The sequence below is a fragment of the Stenella coeruleoalba genome (genome assembly GCF_951394435.1).
Source record: "Stenella coeruleoalba genome assembly, chromosome: 9".
In the NCBI taxonomy this organism is placed as follows: Eukaryota; Metazoa; Chordata; class Mammalia; order Artiodactyla; family Delphinidae; genus Stenella; species Stenella coeruleoalba.
The window spans coordinates 83,414,453-83,438,714 of record NC_137155.1 but is presented as its reverse complement, the minus strand read 5'-3'; the positions used below and the strand labels follow the sequence as shown (position 1 = coordinate 83,438,714).

The window sequence follows — 24,262 nt, the reverse complement described above, 5'->3', positions numbered from 1 at the left end:
TTTTCTTGCCTTATTAAAATGACTGGGACTTCCAATACAGTGTTGAAGAAAACTGGTGAGAATGTGTCAGAGATAATCAAAATAGCAATAAATTTCAGTTAGAAGAATTAAAGTAAAAAGATATTATTCCTTCATTTTTATTTAATTCTCAGTCAAGAGGTATAGCTGACTCTATTTACTCTCTTCTTGTATTTATCTACTTTTAAAAAACAAATGTAGCCTGTATATTCAAGTAGACATTTTGAATATTTGGGAAACCTTGGGAGGTTATGAAGGTCATTTTGTAATATAGTTTATTGAATGAATCTCCTATGCTTGGATGTTTAGATAGTCTGCAGTATTTTGTGATTACAAATAATGCTGCAGTGGATAACTTTCTGCATGTGTTTTCTTGAAATTTTGGAGGTGTGTCCTCAGGGTAAATTCCTAGAAGTTCATATACTAGATTGAAAGGTAAATAAATACGTAGTTTTGTAGAGAATGTTAAATTCTACCAGGAGTGCGAAAGAGTGCCAGTTTCCCCATAGCCTTACCAATAGAGTACATATATTGTATTTTGAAGTTTTTCCAATCAGTTGGGTGAGAAAGGATGTCTCAGTGTAGTTTTAATTTTAATTTGTTTTATGATGAGGGAAGGTAAACATTTTTGCATATTTTTAAAGATCATTTAATATCTCTTTTTTAATATTGTCTGCTCACATCTTTTTCCCATTTTCTATAAGATTTTTGGTCTTTTGTTTCCTCAGTTAAAGTTTTTTGTATATTAGGGATATTTATTCTTCATCTGTGAAATGTGTTATGATATTTTCTCCCAGTTTGTCATTTGTCTTTTGACTTTCCTTATGATGTCTTTTGTCATGCACAAGTTTTTAATTTTTGTAGTCAAATTTGTTGATCTTTTTTTTTTTAACATCTTTATTGGAGTATAATTGCTTTACAACGTTGTGTTAGTTTCTGCTTTATAACAAAGTGAATCAGCTATATATATACATATATCTCCATATCTCTTCCCTCTTGTGTCTCCCTCCCTATCCCACCCCTCTAGGTGGTCACAAAGCACCAAGTTGATCTCCCTGTGCTATGTGGCTGCTTCCCACTAGCTATCGGTTTTACATTTAGTAGTGTATATATGTCCATGCCACTCTCTCACTTTGTCCCAGCTTACCCTTCCCCCTCCCTGTGTCCTCAAGTCCATTCTCTAGTAGGTCTGCATCTTTTCCTATCCTGCCCCTAGGTTCTTCATGACCACTTTTCTTTTTTAGATTCCATATATATGTGTTAGCATACAGTATTTATTTTTCTCTTTCTGACTTACTTCACTCTGTATGACAGACTCTAGGTCCATCCACCTCACTACAAATAACTCAATTTCGTTTCTTTTTATGGCTGAGTAATATTCCATTGTATATATGTGCCACATCTTCTTTTGTTGATCTTTTCTTTTATTACATTGGGCCTTTGAGTAATAGTTAGGAAGCCTTTCCCTTCAGACTATAGAATCTGAATGGGTGTAAGAATTCACCCATGTTTTCTTCTAGTATATGTATATTTTCATGTTTTACATGTAAATCTCTGATCCATTGGATTTTATTATTGTATGTAAAATGAGAAGTGGATCTAATCTTATCCTTTTCCAATGACTATCCAGTTGCCCCCCCAAATTTTATTTAAAGGTCTGTCTTTGTCCAGTATTTGAGATATTACCTTTATCATATACTAAAGTTCCATATGTACTTGGGTCTATTTGGGGGCTTTCTATTCTGTTCTTTTGTTCTCTTTACCTATTCATGTATCAGTACTACACACTATTTTAAATATAGAAGCTTTGTAAGGATGTTTGAATATCTGTTAGTCTCCTCTCATAGCTCTTTATTTTCATTGTTTCCCTAGCTGTTCTTACATGTTTATATTCCCTTATGAATTTTAGTATTAACTTGTCTAGCTTCATTTAAAAAAAATCTCGGGACTTTCAGTCCAGTAACTTAACTACTGCAGTCCAGTAGTTAAGACTCTGTGCTTCTACTGTAGTGGGCGTGGGTTTGATCCCTGGTCAGGGAACTAAGATCCCACATGCTGCATGGTGCGGCAAAAAACCACAAAATGAACAAACAAAAAAAACTCATTGGCATTTTTATTGGGATCACGTTAAATTTATAAGTTTTCTTAGGGGAGAACAAATATCTTAATGATGTTGAGATATCCTAATGAAGAAAAGGGATATTTCTTAATTTGTTCAAGTCTACTTTTGTGCCTTTCATGAATATTTTATAGTATTTTTTATATTAGATTTGAATGTTTTAAAAATTCTTTTATGTACTTTATTGTTGCTGTTATAAATCTTTTTTTACTCATTGTGTTTTCTAACTAGTTATTATTTGTGTATATGAATAGTATTATCTTTGCATTTTAACTTTACAGCCTGCTACCTTGCTGAATTATTTTATTGAGTTAGTTTTCTCATAAATTCTCTAGGGTTTCCATGATATACTGTTATATCATCTGTAAATAAAGATAGTTTTGTCTTTTAGTTTCTAATTCTTATTCCTCTAATTGTTTTCTCCTATCTAATTGCATTGGCTAATAGTGCTGGAATAATGGCAAATAACAGTTGAGACAGTAGCATCCTTGTTTTGTTTCTGACCTTAAAGTAAATGACTCTTGGGGTTCCCTATTAAGTAATATGCTGGCAGTACGATTGAGGGGTGTGTGTGTGTGTGTGTGTGTGTGTGTGTGTGTGTGTGTGTGTGTGTAAAATGGAAGTGCCTGTCCATTCCTGTTTTATTTTTTTAAGAATTTTTATTAGGAATGACTGTTGGATTTTATCAAAGGTTTTTCAGCATCTATGGATATAGTCATGATTTTTCTCCTCAGACTCATTAATATTGATGAATGATATTCATTTTCTAATGTTGAATCATTCTTGCATTCTTAGTATAAATTCCATTTCATCATGGCATATTCTTTTCTTACTGTAGTGTTGGAGTCTGTTAGCTAATGTATCACTTAGAATTTTTGCATCAATGTTCATAAATGATTTCCATCTGTAATTTTTCTTTTTGTATGTATACCATCTTTATTAGGTTTATATATCAATGCTTCATAAAAGATTGTGGATGTTTTCTTTCATTTTCTATGCTCTGAAACAACATATATAGATTTGGGACTATCTGGTTGGCAGACAGTTCTCCAGTCTTCCATAAATTTCTTGCATTTCTGCACACCCGGCAAATTAGGCACTAACTGCCCTTTGTTTCCTACTGTACCAGTTTTGTCCCCTTTGTGTAGTGCAAGATCTCTTCCAGTCTCAAAAGATACAGCATCTCCCTAAAAGTAGTAAATGGCCGGTTTCCATACAGCCCTAGAAGATACAGCTAGTCCTGCCTCTAGAGCAAAAGCAAACATGCTTATTGCCTAGTATAATAAAGGTAATGTTTCCCTTCTGAATAGAGGACTGGCATGCTTACTGCCCACTGTAAAATATTCAAGTTCCATATCTCAAAATCTCCTGTAATGCAGCCTACTGTGGGCTCAAGTATTATCTGGCCCTTTTTGCATTGTCCTATGGTAACTGGGGCTTAGCAAACTGATCCCCAAATGCTGATATCCTGGCTACTGCTTCTGCTGTCATTAAATAACTGTCTTTCATCTCTGATCCAGGATTCTTGTGTATTCTTCTAGCATCCATGAAATTGTAGCAGTCTAACCTGTTAACTTGCAAGTAGGGTAAAATTTCACACTCTTTTTACTTCTTGACACTGGTCTTTAAAGTTGTGGTAAAAATTTCCTAGAAACCATTTTGTGAAATAGTTCTTTGGTAACTTTCTCTATTTCTTCTATGGAAATGAGTCCTTAAGCTTTTTATCTTTACTGTTCACTTTAAAATTTGTATGTGAAAATTTTAAATGTAAAATTTTAAAATATGCTCAAAGCTCATTTGCTTGGAGCAAAGGGGTGGGGTCTTTTTTTTTAAATTAGTTAATTTTATTTATTTATTTTTGGCTGCACTGGGTCTTCATTGCTTGCTCGCGGGCTTTCTCTAGTTGCAGCAAGCAGGGGCTACTCTTCGTTGTGGTGTGCAGGCCTCTCATTGCAGTGGCCTCTCTTGTTGCGGAGCACAGGCTTTAGGCACGCGGGCTTCCGTAGTTGTGGCACGTGGGCTCAGTAGTTGTGGCTCGCGGGCTCCAGAGCGCAGGCTCAGCAGCTGTGGTGCACAGGCCCAGCTGCTCCGCGGCATGTGGGATCTTCCTGGACCAGGGCTCGAACCCACGTCCCCTGCATTGGCAGGTGGGCTCTCAATCACTGCGCCACCAGGGAAGCCCTGGGGTCTCTTGAATACACTTCATTTTTACATTGCTTTTTATTTTCCTCTGAGGTCTCTTTTGCTTATCTTTCATGAAGAACCAGTATTGTTATTTTAGTTAACTATAGTGCTTTCTTAGCTTACAGTACATAAGTAGCTAAAGTTATAAAGATGAACGTCCTTTCTGTGTTTTCCTCTAGGTGGTAGTTGTACAGTCATTATAAAGGTGCATGTCCTTTTTGTTTGTCTTTCTATAGGTGGTGGTTGTACAGGCAATTAGTGCTCTCTGTCAGAAATACCCTCGAAAGCACAGCGTCATGATGACTTTCCTCTCCAACATGCTCCGAGATGACGTAGGTGCACTACTTTTTAATCATGTGAAGTTGCTCTCTTAAATTCTTATGCCGTAGTATTTAAAGCAGCTTTCTTTATCATCTCAGTATGCATCTCAAATAGTGTGCCTAATTCTGTTTTCTGTCTTATTACTAGACATGCTATATTGCTTTGGCTTTCCCACTTGGAGGAAAAAAATGCTTTTGTTTTTTTCATATGGGAAGGGAAATGAAATCTGAATGTTATAGCATGAGCCTTGGAGTATAAGCATTTCTCCAAAAAGTGTCCTCAGAATGAATGGCAGTTTTCTCTTTTGCCAGGGAGGCTTTGAATATAAGCGAGCCATTGTGGACTGCATAATCAGCATTGTGGAAGAGAACCCTGACAGTAAAGAGGCAGGTTTAGCCCACCTTTGTGAATTCATCGAGGACTGTGAACACACTGTTCTGGCTACTAAGATTCTACATTTGTTGGGCAAAGAGGGCCCCAGAACGCCTGTCCCCTCCAAGTATATCCGCTTTATTTTTAATAGGGTGGTACTGGAGAATGAGGCTGTCAGAGCTGGTGAGTCATTGCAACACTAATAATGGTGTAACTGCTGATCTTGTGAAATGCTTATTAACTCAAGGGGGTGGTAATGAAATTGGAAAATGAAGTTGCAACGTCTATTTGATGGTGGGATCTTGGAGCACACTTAAGCCCCAGATGTACAGCTATTTCTTTGTATTCCAATTTCCATCCTGATTTCTGCCTGTATCAGAGACAAATAACCCTTGACTTTCGGTATGACGGAAGATTATGATGGCGTCATCCATTTTTTCCGAGTTATGGTCATAAGTATGAATGTCTGTGAAATTTGTGTGTCTTTCTGCCTCTGTAGTTTTTGTGTTTTTTTTTGTTTTTTTTTTTGTTTTTTTTTGTTTTTTGTGGTAGGCGGGCCTCTCACTGCTGTGGTCTCTCCCGTTGCGGAGCACAGGCTCCGGACGCGCAGGCTCAGCGGCCATGGCTCACGGGCCCAGCCGCTCCGCGGCATGTGGGATCCTCCTGGACTGGGGCACGAACCCGTGTCCCCTGCATTGGCAGACGGACTCTCAACCACTGCGCCACCAGGGAAGCCCTCTGTAGTTTTTAAGTGACTTTTTAAACAGGTCTTAGGGTTTTTTTTACTTCCTCCTCCCCTCAGCATGTGAACTGGTACAAATCTCCCCTGTTAAAACTATAAGCCTTCCTTTGATCCATTGTCTCTCACTAGCTACTGACCATACTCCCCCTGTTATGTAACCTTGTAGGAGCTATTACTAGCTGCCCCTATGAACTTATTCTCCATTTTCTCTTCAACTCACTATAATCTTGCTCTCTCCCTTAAAAATCTTCTGAAGCTATTTTTTTTGGAAATTACTTATAAGCTAGTTGGAAAATCAAGTTAGACACTTTAATGTTCTTACCCTTGTTCACCTCAGTCAATTTGATGTACTGTTGCCTAAACACTTCATGAAACTCTCTTCCCTTGGTTTCCACAATAGCCTGCATCTTTCCATCACTCCTCAGTCTTATTTATAGAGCTTCTGTTCCATTCCTTAAAACGTTAGTTTTCCTTAGGGGTTTGTCTTCTCAACATACACATTCATTCTGGTGATCATTTCCAGAGCTCTGCTGATATGCTGTGGCATTGCAGTCTCTTTCGTGAACTTGTACGTCTGGCTATCTAAGGCACTTTAAATTCAGCTTGAAATTCAAACTATCCCAAACGGAAATCCTCACCTATATCATCCACTCAGTTGCAAGGCTAGAACCTTACTCCATTGTTTTATAACCCCCATCTATCCTTTGGCAAAGTTCTTTCCATTCTGTCTCCTCAAAATGCATTTCTTCATTGTCTTTTTTCGTAGATTTCCTGAGGGCTGCATTAGGCTCCCATCCATTTCAGTTGCCCAACTAGTCTGACTGCTTGTAGTTTCGCCCATATCCAGTATATTATTCTCCACACTCTGCTACCAAAGTGGTCGTTAGACATAAAATCTCACAAATTTAGAGTAGTACACTCTGCTACAAATACACAGATTCATCCTGTATTTAACACCCGTTAATAATAGCCTTGAGGTTGAACCATAACCGAATTTTGTTTTGTCTCTAGTCTCTCACTTTTCTCCTGCTCTCCAGCACAGGTCTAGTGCTTCAGCCTTGCTCAGCTGTGTCCAGTCCCAGGATCTTGCCACACTTTCTTGTCTGGCCTGAGGGCCTTGGTACTTTTTATTCTCTCTCCCTCGAATGCTCTTTTCCTGCCTTTTCCCTCTGGCTAACTGTATTTGTTCTTCAGACTTTAGCTCAAGCAATAAGTGTCAACTCCTTGTCTGTCTCCTCCTTCTCCACTTGTGACTTACATTCCTTTATCTCCTCACGTAGTACCCTGGATATAGTCCTACCATGGACTTTCTGTGCTATGTTGTAACTACCTCTTTACTTACCTGTCTTTCCCACTGGAGTACAACTCCTTGATGTCTTCTGTCTTTCTGCTTCCAGCATCTAGCACAACTCCTGACAAAGGTTAAGTAAGCAGTAAACCTCTGTTGATACAGTGACTTTTAATAATAGAGTTTTGGGTTTTGGTTTTTGTTTTTTAATGTGTGGGGCTGGTTGTTTAAGATTAGAGCTTATAAGGAGCTGGACTGGAAGATAGCTCATATAAGGAATACATATGATCCTTTTTCCTCAATGCATGGTGGGTTTTCTTACTCAGAGCTCTCTTGGGCCTGCTGATTTCTATTTATGCTTAAATGGATCAAGGAAATAAGATCAAGAAACTCACAATAAAACAATAAGAGTTTATTCCAACTGAACACGGGGAAACTCCTCTAATTTTTTTTTTTTAATGATTACTGCTTGACTCTGAGAAGCCAATATTCATGTTGTTTTGTTTTATGCTCCATTACAGCTGCTGTGAGTGCTTTGGCTAAATTTGGGGCTCAGAATGAGAATCTTCTCCCAAGTATCCTAGTACTCTTACAAAGGTAATTAAAAGAATGTCTTTTTCTTTTCTTTTCTTTTTAAAATAAGAATGCCATGTGGCTGAATAGAGAATTCCTCATTGTACCATATCAAAACGCATTGCAGGACCTAAGAGTAGAGCTGATGGAGTCAGGGCAAATGGCATTTTTCTTATTCTTCTGGTAATTTTGCATGTGCTAAGTACATGTAAAATTTGACTTCTAATTTCTCTTGCATAATTTTGAGGAAGTGACTTAAATACATGTGCCTCAATTTGTATAACAGGGGCCAACTTCAAAGAGATTCACTATGTAGAGTTGAAAATACCAGCTTTTCATGGTCTCCTTGACTCCCTATTTGATGAGGAAAAGACTTGCTTTAGCAAACACTCTGTGATTACATCTTGTAATTGAAGCAGAAAAATTACAAGCCAAAGGCTGGCTGGTTTAAATCAAATAAATTGCCATTTGAGTGATATCCATGCCTGGATTCGGAATGCTTTTTAGTATCCTTGGAAAGTATAATATTACCATTTTTAAATTATATTCGAAGTCTAAGTCTTTACCAGGGTCATGTGGTTGCAGATCCAAGAATAGACTCCAAACTGCTATCTTATGTTATTGTGTCCTTCCTAATTATTTTAATGCCTACTTATGTAGTGCTTCTGATTCATAATGACACCATTTCTTTACCAATTGAGAACAGTACCCGGTATTTGTAGAGATTTTAGGATCCACCGTTGGCTGTTGTTGAGCTCTTTTATAAAGGCAGTATCAGATGGCCTGGATCGTGTCCTTTAGGTATAGTGGTAAAGCTATTGGAAATCATTACGGTGCTGTGACATGTATCTTCTGTATCCCTGGACAGGTGTATGATGGATACTGATGATGAGGTACGGGATAGAGCTACCTTCTATCTGAATGTGCTGCAGCAGAGGCAGATGGCGCTGAATGCTACCTATATCTTCAATGGTCAGTGAGAGCCAAGAATGGAGACAAGTACACTTTTGTTCCACAAATGGTGTCTGAGAAGCATATCCATGATGATTTGCATATGAGCTGGCTTCACTAGGCAAAATGCTTGGTTTCTGTCTTTGAATGCACTTCCATTTCTAGGGAGACCTAAAGTATGTAAAAGCCCAAAGAATATTGCTTTTTCATGGTCCTCCTTGAGCTCCCTCTTGGATGGGTTTACCTTTTTTCCCTTATGCTATCATCGTTTCCATGTGTCTCTGTTGCTTTGTTTTCTGGAAGATACTTCTATTTTGTTGAAAATTCCTATGCTCTGCTCCTATGCTTCCTTGGATGGAATTATAAGAGCCTTTATTTTTTATTATTTAGGTTATAAAATCTGTGGTTATAGTTTTCTTTAGAAAGCTTAGATAAATATTACAAATCTGGGCCTATCTGGGTCCTAGGATTGGCAAGAAGTAGTGCTGAGAGTTTTCTGTTTCATAGGTCTGACAGTCTCTGTACCAGGGATGGAGAAAGCCTTACACCAGTACACACTGGAGCCTTCAGAAAAGCCCTTTGATATGAAATCTATTCCTCTTGCTATGGCTGCTGTCTTTGAACAGAAAGCAGGTAAGGGGAACACTTAGTTTTTCTATGTATAAGTAGTTTTACACCAATAAAATACACTGTTAGCATACTTTCTTTAATATTTCTTTTAATGGTCACTGCTTCTAATCTTACAGAACTAAGAAGGATGATACTTTTTTTTTTTTTTTTCGGTACGCGGGCCTCTCACTGTTGTGGCCCCTCCCGTTGCGGAGCACAGGCTCCGGACGCGCATGCCCAGCGGCCATGGCTCACGGGCCCAGCCACTCCGTGGCATGTGGGATCTTCCCGGACCGGGGCATGAACCCGTGTCCCCTGCATCGGCAGGCAGACTCTAAACCACTGCGCCACCAAGGAAGCCCCCTGGATGATTCTTTTTAAATTAGGGTTTTAAAATTTTTTCCCTGGTTTTCTCATGAAAGCAAGAATATGAATTGTGACTCAGGTTGAAATTTTTTTTTTTTTAATGCTAAGTGTTACAGCGTTTGAAGTTAGTTGTCACCATGTGTTTCAGAGCAGTAATTGTGCTGTCACCTCTTATTTCTATTTTCCGATACTAGTTAACGTCTTAATTAATTTTTCTGTTGGAGGCTTAAAAAAATAAAGGAACAAAGTGTGTAGTGGTTAGAACCAAAAATGAAAGAGCTTACGCTTTCAACATTTTCAGGTTTTTTTGTTGGTACTATATAAGTAGTTTTTCCTGTTTGAATCACGAGATTTGTTTTATAAAGTGTTCCTCCTTTTAAGAGTAATTAAAAAAAACATTTCGGTTCATTAAAGCAAATTTTGTATTTTTAGGACTTACTTTATTATTTCATAAAATATGTTCACTAAATACATTTTGAGTGTTCCTCCAAAAAAGATGACAGAGAACCTCCCAGTATGATTCAGCAATAGCACCTTATGTTTATCTGCTTAACGTTTCTGTCCTCATCTCCTGTCTGCATGTTTGGCTTGATAGTAGGAGGGAAGCTCATTTGATTGCTCATACTTGTCTTTGTAGAAATCACACTGATGGCTACTAAGCCCGAGAAGTTGGCTCCTTCCAGGCAAGACATTTTCCAAGGTATGATGATTTGATGTGTAGAAGCAGTAGCCTAGCACCCGAGGCATTGTAAGTATAATGAAGGCCACTACTTTTGTTCAATTTGATTAATTCTCAGTACGGGAGCTCGTTGTATGGCTGAATATTGATTGTCCTAGCTTACAGTTGCGGGCGCTACCTGGAGTCTGTGGGACTTTCCAATTTCCAGTTGCCAGCTTACGGAGAATGCTTTTCTTACTCTGTATCAGGGAACTCAAATTCTATGAAATTAGGAATTAAGTTTGTCTGTCTGTTGCTTTTAGTAATTGAGTGTATAAACTCTTACTTAAAAGATTATTTCACTAAAGCTTGGGGACACATTAGTTGAGTGTTCAACTATTAGTAAGACTATGGAAACTTAAGACATTTTAGACACCCAGAGTAATGTCTTCCCTGTCTTCTTACTTTCCTCCTCCTTTTCTTTCCTTTTTTCTTGATAGAACAACTGGCTGTCATTCCTGAGTTTATGAATCTAGGACCCTTGTTCAAGTCTTCTGAGCCTGTTCAACTTACAGAAGCAGAGACAGAATATTTTGTTCGTTGTATCAAGCACATGTTTACCAATCATATTGTGTTCCAGGTGAGATAAGCGCCAGAACTGGCTCCAGTAAGGGGTTTAGTGTTAATCCCCTTTTAGTTTATGATTCTAGTTCCTTTTATAGAGAAGCAAATTTAGCAGCATATCTGGTTTTCTTTCCTAACTCCATAGCTGTAGAGATGTGATGGGTAGCTTTTGATGATTTAAATTTAAAAAGACATAAAACTGAAATGTCTGAAGAAGTTGGATAGCATAAAGGATAACCTGTGGAAAAAATAGTCATCATTTAATATCAGGGTAAAATAAGTGTGTCATTCCAAGAACTTGGATTTCAGTTTGGTTCTCAGACAGCTATCAGACTTCTACCATCTTGTTTGGTAGAACTCCGTCTCAGGAAGGAGGAAAACACTGGTTAATATAAACAAAAAAGACCTCAAGAATAAGGTTATCCTCGTTGCCTCAGGAAAAATCTTAGGGGGAGACATGCGTGGTGTTTAGAAAGTATAGAGGGTTCCAGAACTCAGTCGTGGGTTATGGGTGGGAAGGAACAACTTGCTTGCAACAGTTCTTCTCCTTCATAACTTTCCTATTTGCTGACTTTTCAGTTTGACTGTACCAATACTCTCAATGACCAGCTACTGGAGAAAGTGACAGTGCAGGTGGAACCATCAGATTCCTATGAAGTGCTGTGTTGTATCCCAGTCCCCAGCCTACCTTATAATCAACCAGGAATATGCTACACTCTTGTTCGTTTACCTGATGATGACTCTACAGCAGGTAATAACACACAGAATGGAAGAGATATGATTAAGAGTGCATTACCACTTGAGCTCTTAAATGTCTGAACAGATGTTTGGGGTTCAAGAATTTGTTTCTTTTCCGGAATTAAATGATGGTATATTTATAAAATGAGTTACTGCTTACAGAAATACTAATTTTATAACCAAGTTTCTGAGTAAAATATGCTGGACATTTAATTATAAAACAGAAACTGGATGTATACAGTGGTAGCCCAAAAAGGAACTCAAACTTTCTGTTGGAACAGTGTCACCACTAGTGAGGGTTCATATACCTGATGTCTCCTATGAAGGATCATGGCCTACTTCTCCCTGATGTTTCTTTCCAGGGCATCCTAAGGACTTTTTATTTAGTAGATCCATGGCATCATAAAATATATTGTTTTTAAGGGTCCTGTAACACGAGGCAAGTGTCTAAGAGTATGTCTCAGCCTAATGAGTGGCTTAGCCAACATCTGTGTATCCACATTTGAGAAGGGCTTGTAATCTGCTTGACCTGTATGCAGTCTTGGGGGTGGGGGGGGGGGAGGCCTGTGAAGAACAGCCAATTGCTAGTGCCAGTGGTATTTACAAATTGGGGGTTTGAGATCTTCTAACCTATGAATGTCAAGTATTTGTTGTACTTGATTTCTTTTTCCCATTTTCCCACCTGAGTTCTTTTCTTCCCATATTCACTGCAGAGTTTTCACAGCTGTTACCCAGTTTTCACTGAAATAAGCACACACATTGAACTTACATTTTGAACAATTTTTATTACTAGTACAGGAAAAAACAATTTTTACTACTAATACAGGAAAAAACAATTTTTACTTCTAATACAGGAAAAATCAGATAGAAGTTAACAAATATTGGGAAAGTTACAGAGTTACACGAAATCGTAAAAGCACTAGTAAATAGTTATCCCTGGTCATCATTCATTACATTTGGGGCTTAACCTGTCTTCCCTTAGCCCCTCTCCCAACTCCCTTTTTAGATGTTGGTTCTGGGAGCCCCTGCCCAATCTTACCTGTGTTGGATGATAGACCAGGCTACTCAACTCTAGCACGAGGTAGATTCAAGTTGGCACCATTGCTGGGTCTGAACCCCAGGTTGTTCCCTCTGGCCCTGGGTGGACCTGCAGTTGCGGCCACCCTGGATCCATAAGCTCCTGGGTAGGAAGGCACTTTCCTATCTGGCCTCCACTATTTCTCCTTCGAGCATTAGGCCATCCAACTTTAACCTTTAATTACCTCCTTTATCCCTTTATGAGGTTTCTCTTATTCCATTCCCTTTTAGCTTCACTTTCTTTCCTGGTCTGTTTCCCTCTGGTTAGATTTGACTTATGTCCACCAGCCAGTAATTAAGCTGGCTGTACTCTTATGTAAATAAAGCTAGTTTTATTTACCCTTATTCTAAACCAGTATCTGGGCCCAGTCTTAATGTAGCCCTATGGCTTCTGCCATCATCCTGGGATACACCATACTTCTTCAGTTTTTTCTAGTAGGCACCTCTCCATATTTCAAAATTCTAACCCCATTTTACTTCCCACTAAGTTTCTGTTTTTTAAGGGATGCCATTACTTCGCCACTTAATTTTGGAAGCAAAATGCTGAACTCATTGGTTAAAGAATCAAGCTCTCCCCAATTGAGAATACTAGCTCCTCCCATTTCCCCAGGTTCACTTGGATAACTGATAACTCAGGTGCCTCACACCCCAGGGAGTGGTTCTAACAGAATACAATAAATACAATTTTACAATATCAAAATACATAAAACAACAATATTGAAATTACATAAGTTACATATAGTATAGGAGAAAACAACAACAGAAAACACTTCTACTAAGACAGAAAGCATAGGGAGATTTTCTTACCCCTCCTTATTATGGAGTTAATTTCTTTTTAAAACAGATCTTACAAATTAGCCCAGAGGTTTCAACCTTTGGTCTGCTGGCTATGGACTCTTTTGCTTGATGGTTGTTAGTATTTTGTCTATAAAAATTTGTCATTTGGAGAATTTTCTTTCTTTTCTGTTAAATTCAGAGGGTTTACTGGTTGGTGTTAAAACTTAGTTATAAACTCTTGTGATTGCATCTTGGAGAAAAGAAATGGAATTCTTCCAATGGAAGTCTCAACACTTGGACTTTTAAAATTTTGTTAGTAGTCGATTTACGTTTTACCTATCATTTACCTGCTTAAAAAAAGACTCCTTTCTATTCTTTAGTCTTTGTTAGAAACTCTAAAATTTTTAATCCATGGCCAATCCAAAGTCTTTGCTGTGCAATGAATAGAAGTGAAATACCAGGGCATAGGTGGTAATAAGAGTCTTTTCCACATGCCTTCCTTTCAGCATTTTCCCATTGCAGATATTCTGGATTTTACCAATCACCTGAAGATCTATACAATCAATCACCTCTGCTTGTCTCATCTCAGAAAATATATTTTCCGTATAGTCACAGAAAAAAATAGAAATTCTATAGATTGTGATTTCCTTCAACTTGAAAACTGTATAGAATAGAAAGTAATGTAGGTTTTGGAGATAGATAAATTCGATTTGAATTCTGACTCTGTTACACACTGAGTGTGTAATCACAGGCAAGTTATTTGATCTCTGTAAACCTTCTAGGATTGTTGTAAGCATAAAATGAAATTAAGTAACGTGATTAGCGTGGTGCCAGACACATAGTAAATACTTAATAGATAGAGGCTATTATTGTTTCAATTCTGAAACTATCCACTTTCTCCTTTTATCCTCTTTAACAATCAAGTCTTTCACAGTTCAAAAGATACCCACCCACCCATATCCTCAGAAAGTTATTCCATCACCTGTTCTTACCTTTTCTGTATCTTTAAACTTTCCCACTCCTCCTTACTCTATAAGTATACAAAAAATCTATGCCATCTGAAAAAATTTACTTTAACTCAACATCAAGATATTACCATAACTCCTTCCCTGAAATCTTGGGCAAATTGTGGAAAGAGTAATCAACATCATAAGTCTCAATTTAGTCCTACTTATCTTCCATCCTCCAACAACTAGTCTTTACTGAAAAATTTCTAGAAAAGCCTTCAAGGCAGAATGCTTTCTTAGTGTCCTTTCTCATCCAGCAACGTTCCTTCCTCTGAATGTTTATTACACCAGTAACAACATATATATGCAACATTCTACAAATTTTTCCCCACTTTGGACCTCTGTAATGACTCTACCTTTTTGCTTTATTACTTACTCAGAACCATTCTAATCCCTATATTGCTTTTATTATTGAACTCTTGGTCCTCATTGCATCATTATTTCTCATTTCAACAAATTTAGATAACTCATTTAAATAGCCTTCAATAGAAAATATCCATACTAAGATCAAGTTTAACAGGACATGTATATGAGTTTCTCTTTCTGTTTTTTTTTTTTTGCGGTACGTGGGCCTCTCACTGTTGTGGCCTCTCCCATTGCGGAGCACAGGCTCCGGATGCGCAGGCTCAGCGGTCATGGCTCACGGGCCCAGCCGCTCCGCGACACGTGGGATCTTCCCAGACCGGGGCACGAACCCGTGTCCCCTGCATTGTTAGGCGGACTCTCAACCACTGCGCCACCAGGGAAGCCCTCTCTTTCTGTTTTTCATTAGGGATGCTGCCTCCCATTTAACAATTCATAACTCTTTCATATTATACATACATACTGCAGTTCTTGCAGTTCTACACTTCCTTAAACCTTTATCTTAATGAGCTACCACAGGATCCTGATGGACTCCAATCTCCTCACTGAATCTGTTGTCTCCATTCCATTATTTGCTATTCAGTATTAGCCATATTAACTCCTGACAATCTGAATTAAATCCACAGCTTCAGTTAAGTAAAATTTATCTGTTTTTTTTACTTTGACGCACCTCCAGCCACTCACTGGGATCCATATTAATGACCCTTGGTGAAACTCTGCATTCTTCCAAGCTAAGCACGTAATCTGAATTTCTACTCAAATGCTAATAAAAAAGCAGGATAGGTTGAACATTACTGTTTAGCCACCATTTCCCCTACCTTTATCACTAGAATTTGCATCAGCCTAGCCGTAGAATCCATATTCCTCCAAATCTGACCCGTTAATGAGACTCGCCAAGATTCCAGTTTGAGACCTCATTCGCCTGTTCATTCATCTTGCAACCAACCTCCCTTTCCTCAAACACACTGAAATGTCAACATTTCCTCTGTGCTGACTTTGAACCTGTCTTCCTATCCTATTTCATGTTCCCGTTTCACACCATCATCGATAGCTGTCATCTTTATTGCTGCCTTTCTTAAATGATAACATCTCTCCAGAATGCAGTATAAACATGGCACATCCACTCACTTCCTGTTTCCCCATCTTGTAGCCTTAGAAAAACTGGTTCACAGTCTGGCCTTTAAATGGATTCAGTATGTGAAAATGTGTGAAATTACTCCTTGACCTACTCTTATTATTCAAAACAACCCCATTCTCTGGCATGTGTCTTCATCTTGGGATGTCAGGAGCACTAATGTTATGAGGACTGCTGCTGACGCTCTCCCTTCAGATTTTGTTTTATGAATTTATCTCTATGTGACCATTTATTCTCTTGAATCTACCCACTTTGACATAATTGTCTGACAGATTTTTCAGGCAGCCACCCACCAATTTCCCTGTGGTAATTTCTTTTTATATATTTCTCCCATTTCCCTTTATTCCATTAATTGTGATCAACAGGTCGCACTATGCATCCTAACCATTATAATGTTCCTTAATAATTCCAAGAATGATTTGTATGTATACTGTTGACTTAGTTCCAATTTTATTTTAACCACTTCTTTTCTCTTTTTCCTCTGCTCATTTTCATTGGAAAAACAATGAACGTATAAACACTATATCAGCATCTGTAGGAGGCATATTTTACCAGTGCTAAATAGAATTCTTTCAAAATCCAATTGATTGCACTATACACCTTTGCTTTGTACTTGGCTATGCTGTAGCCTCTCCCTCTATAAACATTCTACATTGTCTATCTTCCCATAAAACAGTGCTTTCCCACAGATATAACAGATAGCACCTGTACTTTCTTTTATTCACTAGTGTACACCTGCTGTCTGGCCTCAATACTACCCCTCCTGCCCCTGAGATCTGCTGACGTCCCCAGACGGGGAGCTCTTGAAGCTGCCTTCCCCTTTTCTGTAGAGCCCCCTTTAACTTCCCTGAGCCCTTCACACATTCATGAGGTTCTTCCCCTCATCCATGTTGCCTGTCCCTTTCTTTTCCCATTGACTCCCCTGACCCATCTCAATACTGGCCTACCACCTTCATGGACACTCGAGAATCCAAGGATCTCTCTCTTTGCAGGCTGGGTGTGGACTGAACGTTGCGCAGCCCATCCTCTGCCTTTTCTCCCACTCTTGTCTTCAAGAGCCTCTCTGCTTTATCTTCAACATCCCATCCTACTTCCCCTACCACCTGTCAGTCATGCCACAGATGCAGTGGTCTTTTCCTTGACATCTGCTCTCTTCTTGACCTGCCCTCATGCTCCCCAGTCTCCAGCTTCTTGGTCTGCAATGTGCTGTAGTGACTCCATATGCTGTCCCCATTCATCCCTGAGCACCGTGTCTTTTCAGGTCCCTCAGGCTTCTGTCTGACCTTCCATTGTTTCGTGTCGTCATGCCCTGCATTGACAGGCTCGTCTCCAACATTTTCCACAGACCACTACCTTTACCAGCTCATCCTCTTCTCACCTTGTCCACCTCCCCCATGTTCCAACCTGGCCTCACCCACGCTGTCCTCTCCCTCCTGCATGGGCTTCCTCACATCCTTGGCCCACTCATGGGTGCACAGCTCCTGGACCCTCGACATCCACCTCCATCCTTTTGGCTCTTTGCTGTCACACTCTGTGCAGTGTTTTCCCTGATCCTCTCAACAAGCCTCTCCTGCCCTGGTTGCTGGGTGCCATTGCCTCACCTTCCTCACTCTTCTTAGCCATTGGACCTCCTCTTCTCTACTACCTGTTTCAGAATGCTCACCTGATCTTGCCTACGTCCGGGGCCCACCTTCATCATCTCTCCTTATTTCCTTCTCTACTGTATGTATAGCAAAGGAACTGTCCTACCTGAGCCATGTGACGTTCTTTAAAGAAGCTGCTGTCTGTGCACCTTCCAGCTGGATTCAGTTGTCTCCTCTGCTCTGTGCTCCCTTCTCCGTCCCCCATCCACTGCTCAACCCGGTTGAGTCGTCTCTGCTTCAGGCACACTGTGTTGAATCCTCACGCTCCGCCCACCAACCCACGCTCATGAGCCAGGCTGAGCTTGCCTCCCGGGCCGCACGACCCCACGACATCACTCCCTGTAACCTTTCAGGTTTCCATCCAGACCCCTTGTCATGTACTCTTCTGACACAGCTCTCAGGGAGGCTCCGGCCTTTGATTCTCCAACCTTTTTCTTTCACCGCAGCACTCTCACCTTCTTCCCACCCTCTTGCCCCCGCACCTGCCAGACCCACTCCCGACACCACCGCCCTCAGTCTGGACCTGCACAGAGCCCTGGGTCCTGCTGTCCGCCCTCCCTACCCCCTCGGAGCAGTCATCTCTCTTCCAGATGCTCTCCTGCCCTGTCGTCTCCCGTCCCATCTACCCCTTCCTTCTGCGTGGACACCCCCCTCCGGTGCTCTCTGCTCACATACAACCCAACTTCCTTTCAGTCACCACTTCCATCTCCCTCAGCCTTACTCCTCCAGAGTCCTAAGCTCAGGGACACCATGCTTGCAATCCACTCCCAACTGATGGACTGTAATCCCCCTCCCCCCTCCCCCAATCATTCCAGGTGCCTTGCTGGCTACATTCATTTACTCGCTGTCTCCCTGGCCCTGCCTGGGTCCTTTTCCTCCATGTCTGACACTCTTGACTCTGATGCCTCCATCTGCCCGACTCGGGCTTATCTGCTCATGCTTCACCCCTCTTCCCAGCTGCCCACCCTGCCCCTTCCACCCAGTGATTCTCACCCAAGGATGCGTGACCCCCAAGGCAAGCCTATCAGCATCATCTTTCAGGAATGTTTTTATGTTTTCGTTTTTGATTTTTTTGTTTTTGTTTTGAGCAGAGCTCTGCTCACCCTCAGATGTTCTGACAGGCCTCCCTTGGGGTCCATGCCCACAGCCCCCCTTGGGTGAAATCGACCCCCCCCCCGGGCAAGAATCACTGCTGTGGAAGCCCAGCATGCCTCCCTGGGCTGCACTCCCTCCTTGCCCGCCTCTAGGCTCCCATCGATTGCCATTGACCCTTGTTCCTCAAGGATCCCAGCCCCGCCCCCCCACTCTGACACTGGCCCGGCACTGTCCTCCTGGAACCACCACATTCCCTTCCATATTAACTCACTGACACCTGACGTGCCGTAAACCCCGTTCTGCATTAAGACACTATTCTTTTCACACACCCCTATATACCCCTCCTGCCCCCCATCCTTTATGACCCTCAGGCACTGGGACAATATCTTTGGTGCTTGTACTTCTTGCCGCTTGCCATTGTCTATCACCCTAGGTTACCCCTCCTCATATCAGACCCACGACACCGTCCCCCTGGAGAGCCTTGCCCCTACTGTCCTCACCTCCCTCTGTGATTCCTGCCAGGCAGACCTTTCCCTCCCTTCCTGCAGCTACTCTCCTTTGTCCTCTCTGGGTGGCTTGCCTGGTCTTCCCAGCCCTCTCCTCACTCAGCCTGAAGTCATCACCCCAACACTGGACTTGAAATCGTCCAGAAGCGCAGTTAAAGTAGATGATTTTCTCGTGTCTGCAGTTGGATCTCCCTCCCCACCCCACCTCCACTCCCAGCAATCCCAACCCTGTCCTCCCATACAACCCTGTCAAACCCGACCTGCACCCCGACCCCAACGCCATCCCCATCCCCACTCATTCCCTGAGCTCCTCCCTCCCCGACCCCAACTCCCTCCCCGCCCCCAGCGGATCCGTAGTAAAGAGCCTGGCGGAAGAGTTGCACCCTTGCCACAACATTCGAGGCTGTAGCAGTGGCCACTGCTCCCCACCCCCTGCCTGCCACCCTCCACTCCTCCCTCCCCAAGCCTCTGCTCCCACTGGCTGGCCCTGTAACTCTGAGGTTCCTTCTGGTTGGCACCTCTGAGATCTGCCTGGATTCCTACCTGCCCACCTCCCTCTTCCCGCTGCTCCCCCATTGGTGTCCAGCCTGTGTCCCTTCTGCTGCGCTCCATTCTCCATCCTCCCCTGGATGCCTCACATCACCTGGTCTGTCTCTGGTAGGTGGCCCTCCTGTCGTGCCACATCAAGACCCACTTGGACATTCCTTCCTGTGACCTCTCCTCACGTGATCCGTTCCTTCCCTTTCCCTCCCTGGCCCAGGGAAAGCGTCTGCCTCTTCTCTAGGGCCCGTGATGTCATCTCAGTGCTCCCTGATGCCAGTCATTGAGTTGCATTGGGTCATCCCTTCTCCGTAGGGGGTGCTCCCTCGTGTGACCGGCTCTCACAGCTCACGCTCTTTCCGTCCCCTGCCCTGCCACGTTCTCTCCTGAAATCATGGGCTGTCATTGGTCTGGTCCTTATACTGGCTTGGGCCACCATTTCCCTTTAGGCTCCCTTTTCCTTAGTCGTGTTCTGTCTCACCTTCCTTCCTCTTCTCTCTTCCCTTTTAATCAAGCCATTGCCCACGGGACTTTACACCAGGCCCCCACTTTGCTATCTTCTCCTTCCCTCACCTCCACTGCTTTCATCTCTCCTCCTTCGGACCCTGGGGTACACCCCTGCCCATTGCCTTGCTCTCCCACTCCGTGATGACGTGGTCCAGATCTCTCCTTTGCCCTCTTTCCCTCTTGGCCATATTTTAAGACTCTCTTCTGGTTGTCCATCCCATTCTGCCTGCCCCCTCTGTTGTTCCCCAGATCCACTCTCCTGATCATGAGACCCCACCTCCAACTCTCCACCATTCTGCCCCTTGCTGTCTCTCCCTGTGCCTCTTTGCTGCCCCCATTCTCTTCTCTGACTACACATATGGTTTGAAGGTCCCTGGTTCCCTGTGTGGACTCTCTCTGCCACATCCTAGGACTCCACCCTTTATAGCTCCCTTGTAATAGCAGAAGCACTGTTGATACCACCTGAATTCCTGGCCACTTCTCTGCCAATTCTAAGCATATTTGCTACCAACACACTGGGCTCCACCCACTTGAGTCCACCCTGAAGTCCCTGAGGTTACCTGCCAGTCATTTCTGTGCAGGATGTATCTAATGTGCAATGCTGCCCTGTTTCCTCCATGTCACCACAGTCATTGTGGCCCCTGTCCCCAGTCGCTCCTAAGAGCCCTGGGTCTTCAAACACCCAGGCTTTGGCATCTCAGCTGGGACCTGCTCTGTTCCTACCACTGGGCCTCAGTACTGCACAGGCCACTCCTCTTGAGCCGTGAGATCAGTGGATGTCCCCACATTCATGAGGTTCTCTCCCCTCTTCTGTGCCTGTCCCTTACTTGTGCCATCGACTCCCTGACCCAACCTGCTCCCTCCTTCTCATAGCTGCCCAAGATGCCTCTGTCTCTTGCTATCCAGAGTGGGTGGGGATTGGACGTTACTTGGCCCATACTCTGCCTTTTCTTCTGCTGAGAAACGCTCTACTTCATCTGCAGCATCCGTCCTATTTCCCCTGCCACCTGAGTCATGTGAGGTCTTCGCTGCCTGTTCCTCGATACCTGCTCCCTCTCTTCTGACACACGCTCATGTTCCTGACCGCCAACTCCTGGTCCACAAAGTGCTGTCCATGGCCTCTGAAAACAGCCATAAGGACCCTACATTTCGGGTCTGCCATTTTGGAAGAGGTGGTTGTTTCTGGGTCCTCTCTGATGTTTCTTTTTCTCACCATGCCCCGTCTCCAGCATTTTCAGTGGGCCTCTACCCCTACCAGCCCAGGCTCCTCTGGCCTTACCCACCTCTCCCTGCTCCTCGCTTGCCTTACCTGCGCTGCGCTCTTCCCCCTGCATGGGCTTCCTCTGACCCTGGGTCCAATTTTCAGGGCACGGTTCCTGGATTCTCCACACCCACTCTCTTCTGTGTGCTCTTTGCCATCCTCCCGGCACAGTGTGCTCCCTGATCCTTGCAGCAAGCCCCTCCTGCCCTGGCTGCTGGGCGCCATCACCCGACCTTCCTCCTTCTTCTGGCCCATTGGACCCCTTCTCCTCTACCACACTCTCACCAGTTGGAGACTGCTCACCTGACATCCTTGGCCCAGTTTCTAAGTCTCTGCTGCTTTGCAGTTACTGCACACACAGCAAAGGAACTGTCCCACCTGAGCCATGTGACGTTCTTTAAAGAAGCTGCTGTCTGTGCACCTTCCAGCTGGATTCAGTTGTCTCCTCTGCTCTGTGCTCCCTTCTCCGTCCCCCATCCACTGCTCAACCCGGTTGAGTCGTCTCTGCTTCAGGCACACTGTGTTGAATCCTCACGCTCCGCCCACCAACCCACGCTCATGAGCCAGGCTGAGCTTGCCTCCCGGGCCGCACGACCCCACGACATCACTCCCTGTAACCTTTCAGGTTTCCATCCAGACCCCTTGTCACGTACTCTTCTGACACAGCTCTCAGGGAGGCTCCGGCCTCTGATTCTCCGACCTTTTTCTTTCACCGCAGCACTCTCACCTTCTTCCCACCCTCTTGCCCCCGCACCTGCCAGACCCACTCCCGACACCACCGCCCTCAGTCTGGACCTGCACAGAGCCCTGGGTCCTGCTGTCCGCCCTCCCTCCCCCCTCGGGGCAGCCATCTCTCTTCCAGATGCTCTCCTGCACTGTCCTCTCCCGTCTCTTTTCATGCCCGCAGCCCCACCCACCCCTTGTATCCCCTGCGCTTCATGACTCTCAGGCATGTGACAGTATCTTTGGTCTAATTCTCCTCTTTCTCAGTGCTTGTCATTTGTCCCTTTGAATAGTTTATCCCTCCTCATTTCAGATCTGTGACACCCCCTGCCCTTACGGTCATAATGTCCATCCGTCTTTCCTGCCAACCAGCTGTTTCCCTTCTGCCTTCCTGCAGCCGCTCTCCTTTGTCCTCTCTGGGCAGCTTCAGTGCTCTCACCCTCCCTCTTCTTAACGTGCTCATCACCCCCAGCACCGGACTTGTAATCAGTCCACAAGCTCAGTTAAAGTAGGTGACTTTCTCAGTGCCTGGAGCTTGATTCATGTGTCCCGACTCCAACCCCCGTCCCCCCATCCCCACTGATCCCAACCCTGCCCTCCCACCCAACCCAGTCAACCCCTACCTGCACCCCAATCCTGATCCCCGTCCCAAAGTCCATCCCCCAAGCTCTCACCCCATCCCTGCCAGATCCACAGTAAAGAGCCTGGCTGAAAAGTTCCACCCTTGCTGCAACCTTTGAGGCTGTAAGAGCAGTCCCTGCTCCCCGCCCCCTGCCTGCCACCCCTTTCCCACTCCTCCTTCCCCATGTCTCTGCTCCCACTGGCTGGCCCCAGTACTCTGCACTTCCTTCCAGTTAGCGCTTCTGACATCTACCTGGTTTCCTACCTGCGACCTCCCTCTTCTCATTGCTCCTCTTAGTGGTAACCAGCCTGCCTCCTTCCACCTCTCTCCTCTCTCCATCCTCCCCTGTGCACCTTCCATCACCTGGTCTGTCTCTGGCAGGTGACTCTCCCTTGGTGCTGCATTGAGGCCCCCATTTAGACATTCCTTCCCAAGACCTTTCCTCGTGGGACCCATTCCTTCCCTTTCCCTCCCTGGCCCAGGGAAAGCGTCTGCCTCTTCTCTAGGGCCCGTGATGTCATCTCAGTGCTCCCTGATGCCTGTCATCGAGTTGCATTGGATCATCCCTTCTCCGTAGGGGGTGCTCCCTCCTGTGACCGGCTCTCACAGCTCACGCTCTTTTTATCCCCTGCCCTGCCACGTTCTCTCCTGAAATCATGGGCTGTCACTGGTCTGGTCCTTCCGCTGGCTTGGGCCACCGTTTCCCTTTAGGCTCCCTTTTCCTTAGTCTTGCTCTGTGTCACCTTCCTTCCTCTTCTCTCTTCCCTTTTAATCAAGCCATTGCCCACGAGAGTTTACACCAGGCCCCTACTTCCCTGTCTTCTCCTTCCCTCACCTCCACTGCTTCCATCTCTCTTCCTTTGGACCGAGGATGCACCCCTGCCCATCACCTTGCTCTCCGACTCCCCAATAACATGTCCAGACACCCCTCTTTCCCTCTAGGCCACGATCCCCTCACAGCACCCATGTGCAGATCTTAAGACCCTCCAATTGCCCCCCGTCCCATTCGGCCTTGCTCCCTCTGTTGTTTGGGTCCAGCCTCCCAAACAAGAGTCCCTCACCCTCCAACCATTTAGCATCCCACCCATTGCTCTCTCCCCTTATGGTCCTTTCCTGCCCACATTATCTTCTCAAACTAGACCTCTGATACCCCACTGGCTTCACAGGTCCCAGCTGTTCCCCTGATTACCTGCGCAGAGTCTTTCTGCCACTGGCTAACCTCCATTCTTCAGCACCTCATGAATAGCAGAAGAATGGATTTGGTGATTGATGACAAATGCTGTTACCACCTTAGTTCCCACCCATTCCTGTGCCATTTCTAAGCAGGCTTGCTACCTGCACCCTGGATTCCACCTGGTCCTTTCCAGTGTCCCTGAGGATACCTGCTAGTAGTTTGTGTGCAGGGTCTATCTGATGGTACAGCACCGCCCTGTCCTCTGTGTC

At 43.8% G+C, this 24,262-nt stretch overlaps 1 protein-coding gene across 3 annotated transcripts in view; it reads left to right on the top strand.

Annotated features, from left to right (window-relative positions):
• Positions 1–24,262, top strand: part of COPG2 (COPI coat complex subunit gamma 2) — a 131,135-nt gene that overhangs the window by 80,560 nt on the left and 26,313 nt on the right. For all 3 annotated transcript variants that reach the window (XM_079931401.1, XM_079931402.1, XM_079931403.1), the window contains 8 exons: positions 4,558–4,653; positions 4,954–5,197; positions 7,566–7,641; positions 8,486–8,589; positions 9,076–9,201; positions 10,181–10,243; positions 10,702–10,841; positions 11,405–11,576. In XM_079931401.1, coding sequence (XP_079787527.1) covers positions 4,558–4,653; positions 4,954–5,197; positions 7,566–7,641; positions 8,486–8,589; positions 9,076–9,201; positions 10,181–10,243; positions 10,702–10,841; positions 11,405–11,576 — 1,021 coding nt within the window. The remainder of the gene's footprint in view (positions 1–4,557; positions 4,654–4,953; positions 5,198–7,565; positions 7,642–8,485; positions 8,590–9,075; positions 9,202–10,180; positions 10,244–10,701; positions 10,842–11,404; positions 11,577–24,262) is intronic.